General features: G+C 45.7%; 1 protein-coding gene across 1 annotated transcript in view; it reads right to left on the reverse strand.

Annotated features, from left to right (window-relative positions):
- The window catches only part of IDO2 (indoleamine 2,3-dioxygenase 2), a 593,071-nt gene that overhangs the window by 449,734 nt on the left and 130,008 nt on the right, over nt 1–13,329 (reverse strand). The window contains exon 3 of the mRNA XM_069617631.1: nt 8,598–8,717. Within this exon, the coding sequence (XP_069473732.1) occupies nt 8,598–8,717 (120 nt within the window). The remainder of the gene's footprint in view (nt 1–8,597; nt 8,718–13,329) is intronic.

Below are 13,329 nucleotides of genomic sequence, written 5' to 3' on the forward strand. Positions count from 1 at the left end.
ACGCTAAATGAATTGAAACAAAATGTAGAAATGAATCAAAATGAAGCAACAAGTTCACTCGTAAGCAAAGCTTATGAGAAGTTACCACTGCATGTAACAGCCCAAATGCCAAATACGAAGTTAGTGAAATGGAATGTAAACAGGCAGAAACAATGCAAAGAAAACTTACCAATAGCACCACAAAGTTATGTAAATATGATTGTACCGGACGTTTTACAAAAAACAGAGAAGGGAGAGCAATTTCTATGGAAATCGTTAGACATAAACAGAGAAATAATGTTACTTTTTACAACTTTTCAAAATATAACACACTTGGGGGATTCAACTACTTGGCATGGAGACACTACTTTTAAAACTTGTCCAGCACCATTTCTTCAGTTTTACAGCATTCATGGCACAATAAATGGGACAGTGATACCTTTAATTTTTGTTTTAATGCCTGGAAAATCGGAAGAACTGTACAGCTGTATATATAAATTAATTAAAGAATCATGGACAGAAAAAAAAAAAAAACAATAATCATGGACTTTGAACAAGGACAAATAAAAGCATTTTCAAAAATATATCCAGAGACACATATTCAAGGTTGTTTTTTTCATTTCGGACAATCATTATGGAAAAAAAATCAGAAATTAGGATTACGGACAATGTAAATAGAGGACACAGAATTCCAGCATCAGATCAAGAAATTATATGTGTTAGCTTTTGTAAAGGAGGACATGGTTGTGAAATATTATGACACTTTGATTGCATCAGGATACTACACAAATCATGAGGAACAATTAAGTAATTTAATGGACTATATGGAGTGCACATGGATTGGACAACTAACAAGACATGGTACCAGAAGAAAGGGAAAATATGAAATACACATATGGAATTGCTATACATCGGTGAAACAAAACTGGCCTAGAACAAACAATGTAGAAGAGGGGTTGCACAGCAAAATAAATAAGGAATTCAACACAAACAACCCGAATTTATGTCACTTCATCAACAATCTAAAATCTGAACAAAATAGACAAGAAATAAAACTATCACAAACAATATCGCTGGAAAACCAACCAACCACCAAAAAAAATACAGAGACTATGAAGAAAGAATCACAAGCATTGTAAACAATTTTGAAAGTACAGAACCTCTGCAATTCCTAGAAGCAGTAGCATACAATTTAAAATGTTTATAATAAATAAAAGCAAACTCACCAGAAAAAACGCCAGCTCCGGACACCGAAAACACACACCAAATGCTGGAAACCATATCCAAATAGCTACTCCATGCAGAATCCATCCGTTGGAAAAAAAAAACAAATCCCAAAAAATGCGTGCTCCATGCCAAAAAATCCATAAAAGTTAAATCCATCCGTGCAGAAAAAAAATCAGGAAAACAAAAATCCTTGCCAAGTGAATCCGTCATCCGTTGAAGTCGAAACCCAAAATCCATTAACAGGTTATCCAAGCCAAAAAATCCAAAACACGATCCAGTAAAAAAAAGCATCCAAGCAGAAGAAAAAATCCACAAATAGAAAAAATCCATCCGAAAATCCTTTGAAAGTGAGCAACAGGCACCCGAAACGCGAGCAAAATACTTCAAAAATGGCGTCTACGTCGACGCACGAAACGTAATACGTCATACGTTATAAACAGAAAATAATTATAAATTACTAAGCATGCTAAAAGTAATACAACATCACCATCTAGTGTTCAAAAATTAATACATACAAAATAAATGTTTTTCTATGTTACAAAGCAATTCATATATTTCATTATTTTTTAAATAAAAGCACATTTAAATGTTTATTTATTTATTAATATTACCTGCTTACAATGTTGAAAATATTACAAATATTACAACAAATAAATATATATCTATTGAATGACAATAATAAAAAAGATCAAATAAAAACCATTGTAAAGTTTATTTATTTTTAAATACTTAAAAACCATTGTAAAGTTTATTTATATTTTTAAATGCATTTCGACCAATTTCGACCCTTTGACCATTCGACCCTATTACAATTCGACCAAATTGAGTCAACCCTTTAACTGTCGACCCTTTGACTGTCGACCCTTTGACTGGACACCAAATGAAAGTGTGCTATTGGCCAGAAATGATCAAATATAAAATCCCTACCCAAAACCCTATTTTAGCCTGCTACTTTCCTTAGGAAACTAGCAGACATAGGTCTGAAAGAGTCTAAATGGTTGAACAGCTAAACAGAGGATGGGCTGTTTTAGACCCATAATTCTCCAGGCTGTAATTTCCTGGACAAAAGTTAAAAACGTTCTTCCAGTTCTGTAATAATGGCTTAGTGTTCAAAATACAGCACCCAGCCAAGGAGTTCTTGTTCTCTTTCTCTCTCCTTTGAGTATTTTCTCTGTAGTTTCTCACTTTTTCCCCTGCTCCTTGTATCTTCTTTCTCTTTCTCTTTGGTGCTTCCTTCCCCTCTCTTGAGGTATTTTTGCTCTCGTCCCCTTTTCTTTAGGTATCTTTGCTCTCTTTCACTTCTCTTGGGCTGTCTTTGCTCTCTTTATATTTTCTTGAGTTATATTACCTCATTTCCCCTTTTCTTGGGGGTATCATCATCTTGAAGAGACAGAGTGAGTGTCTTACACGACTCTGTCAAACTGGGCTCACACTTTTTGATGTCTTCCCCTCCAGAAGCATTCAGGTTCCCCACTTTCTGTTCTTCATTGCGGAATGAGAGGTTACCAAGCCCTTTCTCGCTAGCATGGCAGTTCCATTGTGCTTCTTGTTCAAAGGGGTACGAGCTTCCTGCCTGCTGGGTTCAGCTGGTTCCCTCAGGTTCCCCTCTTCAGCACAGTTGGGCAGCTACTGGGTGCAAGACAGACTTCCTTCCACTGCTTCTAGCTTCGTCTGCATTGTTTTTCCCAAGCCAGCTAGACAGGGAACCCTTTCCCAGCTAAGACACATTTCAACTGAACTGAGTCTACCTTCATGCAGTTCCTCTCTCTCCACTAGCCAACTGCTGATGGGCTGTCCTGGCTGGCTTTCCAATTGAAGAAAGCAGTATTTACATCATATGCCTCCCAGTGTAGTTTGTCCCGTTTTTGGTAAGCTTGAATATATGTTAAGTCATTTCAGGGTTCCAATTAATCTTACTCTATAAGGCATTTCCTCCAGTTTATAAGGTTTACTACCCCTGGATAGTTGGTAGCTAGAGCTCTCTGTTTTCCTCCTACCCTGTTAAAAAAAGTAATGATACTCTTCCACTCCATTATTACCATGCTTAATTGTATTGTAAGTATTGAGCACAGACCTAGCTTTGAGAAGCAATAGAGCATTTTACAGAGGTGTTCAACAATACAGATACACAACTAAGTGCTTTACAGATGTATGAAACTGTACAGATTTGTAATGGAGCACTTTTCAGCAGTAACAACAGAACAGATATACAACGGGAGTAGGATAAAGAGGAGTGCTACAGCTGTACAGGGTGGCAAGCAGAAGAGGGGCAGACGGCATCTAGCGAGTCAGGTGAGGCGGGGCAACATGATGGACTAGATGCTGAGGAGGAGAGACACCTTGAAGAGGTTGGTCTTGAGTTCTTTTTTTGAATTGTAGAAGAATGATGGCAAGTCTGATGATGATGAGAAGCAGAGAAGGATTGTTTTCTGGTCCTTTCCTTTTTTCAGTGACAGGTTTCAAGTCAGCACATGTCCTGGCTTCTGGTGGTGCGCTGTCTGCCAGAGATGTTGAGTTTTTCCACAAGGTAGCTGGGTGACTTGATGGTGACTGATTTACAGATGATGCAGCAAGACTTGAAGGTGATTCATGTGTGCTGTGGGAGCCAGTGAAGGTCGATGAGGGTTGGGGTGATGTAGTCATATCTCCGTAAGACCCTTGATGAGGCTTATGGCCGCATGTAGCACACTTCTAAGAGGCGGAAGCGAGGATGACGGGAGGCCTTCGAGGAGGACATTGCCCTATCCAGGTGGCATAGGACCAGTGTTTGAACCATGGATCTAAAGTTGCCCAGAGGGAGAAGAACTTCACTTTCCACTGGAGGCAGAGCTGATACTAAGCTGAGTGTTCTTAGCTATGTGTGTCCTGAAGGAGAGGTGTTTGTTGATGTGGAACCCAAGGAACTTGACACAGGAGGTGAGCTTGGGTGTGAAGCTAACAGGGTTCATGGTTGATAGCCTGGTCTGTATGCGTGTTCAGTGTTGTTGGAGAGGAGTTGGAATTCGGTCTTGGAGGGGTTGACCTTCAAGTATGCAATAGACAAACAAGACTGGATCAGCGAGAGGCAGGTTTTGAGCCTGTGGATGTCCATGATCGAATCAATTTTGAGGTTTGTCGTCGGCGTATACTCAATGTATCAACATTTCTTTGCTGAAGGTCCTTAATGGAACCCTGACCTCCTTACTTGGGAGACACGGAATTCACAACTGTGTTCTTCTGGATGTGCTGCCATTCTTCTGTGAGGGATGCTGAACCCTCCCCTTCTAGTGCAGCAACTCATGGGGCCCGAGCCAGCCCAAACTTCCCCCACTTGTATTGATTCTGCCGGCATCTCTCCACTATGTAGCGCAATGCCAATGGTACAACTGCCCCTGCTCCAAACAGCACGGTGAGGTCACCGCTAGACTCTCACTTTTTCAGCGATGGAATTCCGAAGTGCATTTGGTGTGTGAATTGTGGAAAAATCTTGATTCATCTCAAATCTCATTTCTAACTCCGGTGCTTCTACAATCACTCACTTCTCTATGAGGAGAATAATCACTGATGATAGGGCAGCCTATTTCCTTGTAATGTTTTCTAAATGAGTAAGCACAGATCCAGCATGAGTTGGAAATTAGGTGAAATCTATCCTGTAGCCATGGGTGATAATCCCAACAACCCAAAGGTCGATGAAGCTGGCCTCCCATTGGCATCCAAACAGTCTCAGCCATGCTCCTGCTTTGGGGAGACCGGCATAGTCAGAAAGACTGATTCTTAATGACAGGGTCCTCCCATGATCTTCTGGCTAGTCGATGGGCTGTTGAAAACTAGTGTCCATCCCCTGCTGATACCCTTGAGGACAGGACCATCCTAGATCACCCCTTGTGTGGATGGGATTTCTACCTGAGTGAGTCTGCTAGCTTACCCTCTTCATGGGCCTGGTGAACCTTGACCTCTAAACGATCTCCTAAAAAACTCTAGCATAGATGTGCCTGGTGGTGCATATCATGGCCCCTTGCCCAAGGAAGCAGCCTGGACTTGATCACATGCCAGGTTCCACAACAGCTCCACCTGCATATGCTAGCCTCAATTAAATCAGAACAATCTGCTCCCTCTTCCATATGATCATAAAATGCCTGGAAGTACTCCGAGAGAGATGTGGCATATTGAGAGACTTTGGTACCCACTATGAGCACCAGGTGGGCTCCAGCACAGGTCTTCTTCAGTACAGAATCCACATTGCGATCCGTAGGATCTTTCACTGTCAGTTCCTATGTAGCCATTGAGGATTTTCTTGTATGGCTCACCAGCTGTTGCTCTGGAACTTAATTAGTACAGGATTATGCTGAAGCACTGATATTCTCTGGGAGCCACGGATGTTATTGCCTTAAACCCCTATCCTGACAGATGAGGTCTAACTAGCGACAGTAAACAGTCAGAGTCCAGCTCTCTGGGTAGAGGTGGTCTAACTGTTATGCCTTTACATGGATTACTGACAATGGGAGCAGGACCTGCAGGGAGGGCAAGACAAACAATAAGTTCTGGTCAGGGGGATTTCAGAACAAAGGGTAAGTACGGACCTTTCTGCCCAGAAGCACCTTGATACCCTGGATCCTTGCAAGACCCACCAAATCCATAAGTAACCACCATTATTGTCACACTGTTAAATCCCTCAAGCAAGTAATGAGAAAGAGCATGGAGCACTCTTGTACAACAAGAACTGTTTCTAAATATCTAGTCTGGGGTCGCTGGATCATCGTATTCTCTGCATTTGCATGATGACGTTCTGTTCCGGAATCAATGATTGTACCTCGTGCTCTAACCAACAATGCATTCCAACGTTAACAAGCGGCCATCTTGGATGGGGTAGTAACCGGGATCTTTGTTCATGTGGTTTACCAGGCGTGCGATCATGACGGACTGATGAGACCAGATACCAGTGAGTCCATCACAGATGCCAAAGCCCTCCAGGAAGGAGGGGTACTACAGGTAAGGAGTGCCTAGGGATCTAAAAGCAGCAAGGAGTCCACCTTGATCTTAACCAGCATATTGGCCTCATCAAACAAGGCATACTTTGTCCTCATAAACCCGGGTGCTGATGCATTGTCTGGGTACTTCCAGTCTCTTCAAATGCACTTTCCATTTGTGGGAATCACTGGGTGAGGGAGAAAGGGGCTTTATCCTTCTGTTTTCCCATGATACCGACTTCTTTAGTGCTATGTCTGTTAATACCAACTACCAGTAACAAAACACAGGAACTGGGAGGACCTTTAAATAGCTTTCACTTCCTCCTTTGTTCAAACCACCTCCCTTTTCTCACCCTTAAATGAGGGTGAGAGGCAGACCAGATCTTGGACCCAAAACAACTCATTCTCCCGACTGAGCTGGGCTCGGGTTGAGTTCAAGCCAACTTCTTGTCACCCCTCATCCATCCCAGAGGGGAAGGGCATGAGGGAACACATCCTCTCTCTAGTCTGGCAGCCTGACTCTCGTTTCAGCGAGAGAAACCAAGCCAGTCTAGGAAGCAAACAAGCTACCCACAATTAAGAATCCCAGTTAACCTCCCTGATCCACTACAATAGATAACCTAGTCCAGGCTGAGACACATGGCTTCAAATTGACAATCCATGTTCTGTGAATGCTCGGCCTCTCACATACTTAAGGTTTCACTATTAAGGTGGGTTATGGCTATGAAGGGCTTTTAATTAGCATTACTTTGTAGAACCTAACACACTTAAGGGGCTCATTCAAAGCATGCTGGTCCAGAAACAACAGTGCTGGTAAGCTTATCGGCACTGTTGGTTCCCGACCGGCATACTACAGGTCTGCCTGCTGGAGCCGCTGTGCCCGACAGGTCGGACCCTGCTGGACACAGCAGTCATGGTAAACAGACCATCATGGAAGCACAAGCACCGTTATTAACGGTGCTGGTACTTTGGTGGTCCCCATTCCCATAGAGTCCTATAGGACTCTATGGGAATGGGTAATTTCAATCTACCCGCGCCTGACTTTTCAGACCGCCAGAGTTGTAATCCCCTGGTGTTACCTGAAAATCAGGTACCGGTAAATATTTACGGCCCAGAGGCAACCCGCAGGTAATACCGGCACGGTTACCGCCGGACCCGTAATGAGCCCCTTAGGCACCCATCTAAGTAATTCTTCTCAGGGAAATCGAATATTCATTTAACAATTCCAGTAAATGTGTTGATGAGATGCCTTAAAGTGTCCTCATAAACTGCTTAATTACGTTGCTGGTGTTTTTTTTCATCACAATACCTTTTAGTGTTTTATTCCACTGTTTTAGTGGGAAAAACAATCTAAGCATGCTTTTTTTACATGTACATGTCCCTTCGAGTGGTTTTTGGGTGTCATACTCGATGAATCTTTAATGTCTGCATTGTACTTCATTCGATGTTCAGATACCTCTACCTTTTCCTCGAAGTGAAAAGCTCTGATGGTCGGCTTTGCAGGCATTGTCTGGCTTACTTTGGGGCTTGAGTTTTGGCTTGAGTTTTTCTGCTGTATCCTTATGGACGCCAGGTGTCGCCTCCACGGCACGACTTGACCTTGGACCTTAGGAGCGAGGGTGGGGGGACTGCCTGTGATGAAACCTCTCTGTCCTACTATTCTCGCTCCTCTGCATCGCTTTCAAAGTCGATGAGACCTTCAGCACAAGGCACACAACTTAAATTGAGCATTGTCCCTCGAAGCAAAGGGAACTATGCAAGCTATAAGCTATTAGTATTTTGAGGTATAGAAAAATTCCATATTTGAAACTCTGTGTTATTCAACCATGTCCCCCCACCTTCCCCCCAATCTCACTACATCTTTCGATTTATCGGCTGATCACCATCAAATGTGCTGTTTATAAAGATGCGATTTGGACGCTGTTGGAATCAGTATTTTTCGACAAAAGGAACGTTTTTGACAGTTGGAATTACAGAGCTCTGCATTTTTCATCTAATACAATGGCGGGGGAAAAAATGTGTGGACGTGCACGTGTGAAGGAGCATGGGTACAAACACGTAAGATAGGGATATAATAACCTCATACCCTGTTCCACGTCCCATTTCCTAATGCAAAAGCAAAAATCTGTAATACTCTACAGCAACCACTAGATGGTAGGCAATGCAAAGAATGTAAATCTAAACATATTAAAAGGCCCCAGAAAGAATTATACTTTGTGCAGAACACTTGGCACTACAGTTTCTGATATTTCATGGTGTCATAAATAGCGGTTGTTACTTTTGGCCAACGTAATAGTCACCTTTTTATTAACCCCAGAAGGATGAAAAGCTGATTAATCTCCATAAACCTGTGAAATGCTGGCAACAGAGAAGAGTGTGTATTTCATGTATCATTGAACATCTCTTGAATGGAGACACCACAAGGAAAGACAGACTTCCACTTACTTTAGCGGTGTTCTCTTCGCCTTCCTGCCACACGTAGCCCATCGTCATCGAGCTCATAGCTAAGTGGGCCAATCGCAGTTGCCGGTGTCCTATGAGTTTATGAATAGTTAAAAGGGGCATCTGAAAAGAAAGACGTGTTTATATTTATAATTGTGTAATGCAAATTAAATACAGAATCTGTTTTAATGGACATATAACTTTTTGGACAGAATTCTGTGCAGACCATTTCAAGAAGGAAACTAGTGTTAGTCCAGTTTGACACATGGGCTCATTATAGACAGCTTCCTTCATAAGATATATATTTTTGAGCCTTTTCTAAGTTTAACTTCTACATAAGATTTCTCCATGGCAAAACACCATCAGATGTGAGCTGGCTGATTCATGTCTAATTCTAGGCAGAAACCGCCCTGGTTCTGTGTCTTGCGTTAGCTGGGTGACATTCCAATCCTTCAGGTGTTGTACATTGCACAAAAGGGACACAGCCCCTTTAAGAAAGACGAGAAGGAAAGTGCGGGAAGAAGGAGAAAGAGGAGGGGCTGGAGGGGCGGGAGGCAGAAAGAGTGTAGGAGTGAATAAAGAAGGTTCACAGCAGCACTGGCTCCGTCTCGTTATTGCGTAACTGGACAGAGTCCAACACTGGCGACGAAGCCGATGCGACCCTTAGCGTGCCGGCCGCAGTGGTAGGAGGGCGGCAAGCCCAGCAGTTGGTAGGGGTCCGTGTTCCCCTGTTGGAGGGCCCGTGTGCCCCGAAGTGATCGAGAGGGCCCGTGTGCCCAGAAGAGAGAGCAGCAGCCCGAGCGCCCTGCTGGAGGGCCCGTGCGCCCAGAAAGTGATCAGAAGGGCCCGCGTGCCCAGGGGAGACAGCAGCGGCCCGAGCGCCCTGCTGGAGGGCCCGAGCGCCCAGAAGAGAAAGCAGCGGCCCGTGCGCCCTGCTGGAGGGCTCGAGTGCCCAGAAGTGATTGTGAGGGCCCGTGCGCCCAGAGGTGGCAGCAGCGGCCCGTGCGCCCTGCTGGAGGGCCCGTGTGCCCAGAGAAGATCGGGAGGGCCCATGCGCCCAGCATCAACGCTGGAAGGCCAGCACATCAGCGAGCCGCAGCCCGTGTGCCCTCCGAAGCCTGCAGAGCCAGCGACGCGGAAGCCTGAGGAGCCGGAAGAGGCCCGTCCATCGTCGCAGAAGACCGGAGAAGACCCGCAGCCTGAGGAGCCGGAAGAGGCCCGTCCGTCGTTGCGGAAGACCGGAGAAGACCCGCAGGCCCGCGGCGCCAACTACAAGTAAGGTGCCGAGTGGGATAACTACATGAGGAGAACCCCGTGTCTCCCGCACGTGACAGTACCATAAAAACGTTACAAGTGAACGGAGTGACAGCAAAAGAGAACCCCGCGTCCCCCCCCCACGTGACATCTATCACATACCAAGGAAGCCAAATAAAAGAGGGAAACCCTGTGTCTCCCACGTGTGACACACAGAGGAGTGAAAAACCCACAACACGGCACAAGGGAACCCTGCGTCCCCCACGTGACATTAACAAAATCTAACTGCAAAGAAGGGAACCCCGTGTCTCCCGCATGTGACATTACCATAAAACATTTAAGGGTGAAAGAAGTCACGACAAAAGAAAACCCCGCGTCTCCCCAGGTGACGTCTATTATATACCAAGGAAGACACATTACAGAGGGAAACCCCGTGTCCACCCCACGTGATGTCACGCCATGAAGGCCGCGCCAAAGGAAGAAATCCTGTGTCTCCCACAAGTGATACAAACGCCACAAAGGCCGCGCCAAAGGAAGAAATCCCGTGTCTCCCACAAGTGATAAAAAGAAAAAAAAAACTCCACCGTAGATCACTACACCACACCTAGACAACAACACCAACCAGGGCGCATGTGCACAGGAGGACACAGCACCAAGAGTGAATAGTAACCAATGCCCACGCACCACTGAACTACAGCATACCAAGCTGCGCCATCATGTCAGTCCAGGATGCAGCAGATCCCAATGCCCAACCAACATCACCAGGAGCACCCTCCTCCTATGCAAGCCTAATGAGAAGACCCGCCCCGTTCACACTGAACCCACACCACGACCAGGGCCAACGATGGGAAGAGTGGATGGAGGAATTCGAGGGCTTTGTGGGTGCAATTGGCACACAAGAACCTCCCAACATACTAAGCATCTTTGCAAATGTCGCAGGGAGAGAAATCAAAAATATCATCCGTACGATTCCCCTACAGGACCGCACCACATATGCGAAACTCCGACAAGCCATCAATGAAAAGATTGTTATCTCACCCAACCGTGACTATGAGAGATACACTTTCAACCAATGTGGCCAACTGCCTCATGAATCAATAGGAGAATTCGTCATTCGCCTTCAAAGAAAAATATCTAAGTGCGATTTCGCCAACTTTAATGACCAAGAAGCCATAGGGCTACACATCATAGAAGGGTGTGTATCCTCTATGTTCCGGAAACACCTCCTAAAGAAACCCCTATCCCTAAAATAAGTTTTGGACCTAGCAAGAGTGTATGAGAGATTGGACATCCAGGCAGCAGCCATTGAGAACCCCAAGAAAGGAGAGGTTATAGCAGCAATGCACCCATACACCTGACACCCAGCTCCACAGACAAGGATAAGCCCAAGATATCCGACACAACGAACACCAAGCGACCGCCAATGTTATCGCTGTGGGTTCGAGTATCCGCACAGAGGTCTGTGCCCTGCCATCGGCCAACGCTGCATGAGATGCGGTATGGAAAACCATTTCCAGGTGATGTGCAAAGAGCTATTACCAGAAGGGAGCTCGACACGGCCGCGACCCACCACCCGCATGACGGAGACACACACGGAACAACCCCGCCAGGCAGACAGAAGTACGACATTGCCCACGAATGCTTATCAACGTCCAAACACCGTAAGAGCCCTCGAGGGACTTCAGATTGAACCAGATAGGAAAGACCATGAACTATATGACATACACCAGAGTGACTTCATGCAAAACCTGGAACACGGGACGACCTACAAGGCAGAAACCCCAAGCCCTTTCCAACAAGGAAGAGACCCATATCTCGACCCCCCACCACAACATCAGCTAGGAGGGAATGAACCAGCCCGAAACCTACAAGATGGATACGACAGAGAGTACGTATGCCTCCTCAGTGCTGAAACTAAAGACACCTCAGCTCCCAGAGTAACAATACAGTTGGGAAATACCAGAAACAGATTTATCGTCGACACAGGAGCGACGGTAAACGTCATGAATGAAGATATCTACAGGGAGATAGCCTCCTCATACCCACTACAAGAATCCAGGACTCACATTTTTCAATAGGGAGCGGCGCAGCCAATGACCTCCAAAGGGAAATTTCAATGTGATCTACGGCACAGGGACATCACGGTAACTGCCATGATACACGTTATAAAGAGCCCATCCATCGGCCGCTGCCTCCTCAGCTACCGCACGGCCAGCGCCCTCGCCTTAATTGACCTACACTACAACCAGTCAGAAGTAATAGAGGGACTGCCAGTATCACACGAATGCGTCAGAGCAATGATCGACAGGCCCTTGGCGAAGGGAGACCTCAAGAGCCAATTCCCCAGGTTATTTGAAGGAGTTGGTATGCTAAAAGGATCATGCATCAAACTACACATCGACAATACCATCAGGCCAGTACCACAACACCCGCGCAAAGTGGGTTTCCACCTACAAGAACAAGTATCAAAAGAAATCCAACTTCTCCTTCTCAACGACATCATAGAGAAAGCAGAAGGGCCAACACCATGGGTATCGCCAATAGTAATTGTTCCCAAGGACAATGGTCGTCTCCACATATGCGTTGACATGCGCATCCCGAATACGGCCATCCAAAGAGAAAGACACCCAGGCCCGAGCCTGGAGGACATGTTGATTAGGTTAAACCAAGCAAGGTTCTTTTCAAAACTTGACCCCAACCAGGGCTACTACCAACTGGTCCTAGACCCAGAATCACAACCCATCACAACGTTTGCAACGCACGACGGCCTTTTTCGATACAAAAGGCTCAACTTCGGGAAATCATCTGCCGCCGAAATCTTTCAAGAGACCATCAGACGCCTCATGGCATCGGAGATGAACGCACTAAATTACAGTGACGACATCTTAGTATTTGGAAGAGATCAGGAACAACACGACAGAGCCCTGAGAACCATCTGCTCCATCCTACATGACGCGGGACTGACTCTCAACGAAGACAAGTGTGACATCAACAAGACAAGCCTTAAATTCTTCGGCCACATATTCTCGAGCAAAGGGATAACAGCCGACCCGGACAAGGTTAAGGCCATTACCGATCTCCAAGCACCTACGACCACGGCAGACCTGCGCTCCCTACTAGGCATGGCAGGATACTGTGCACACTACCTCCCGAACTACGCCACAACAACTAACCCACTCCGTAACCTCCTAAAGAAGAATACACCATTCGTATGGGATGCACCGTGTCAGGAAGCATTCATGACGATAAAAGAAGGTCTCACCAACAACCGACAACTGGCGTACTTTCGTCCTGACTGGCACACCATCATTACGGTCGATGCAAGTCCAGTGGGGGTAGGAGCCATCTTGGCCCAGACCGACACCGCAGACAAAACTCACCACGCGATAGTTGCATATGCCAGCCGAGCCCTGTCACACACGGAAAAGGCCTACTCCCAGGCAGAAAGGGAAAGCCTGGCTGCAGTATGGGCATGCGAAAA

Source organism: Ambystoma mexicanum, chromosome 10 (genome assembly GCF_040938575.1).
Source record: "Ambystoma mexicanum isolate Mex_15411 chromosome 10, UKY_AmexF1_1, whole genome shotgun sequence".
Classification (NCBI taxonomy): Eukaryota; Metazoa; Chordata; class Amphibia; order Caudata; family Ambystomatidae; genus Ambystoma; species Ambystoma mexicanum.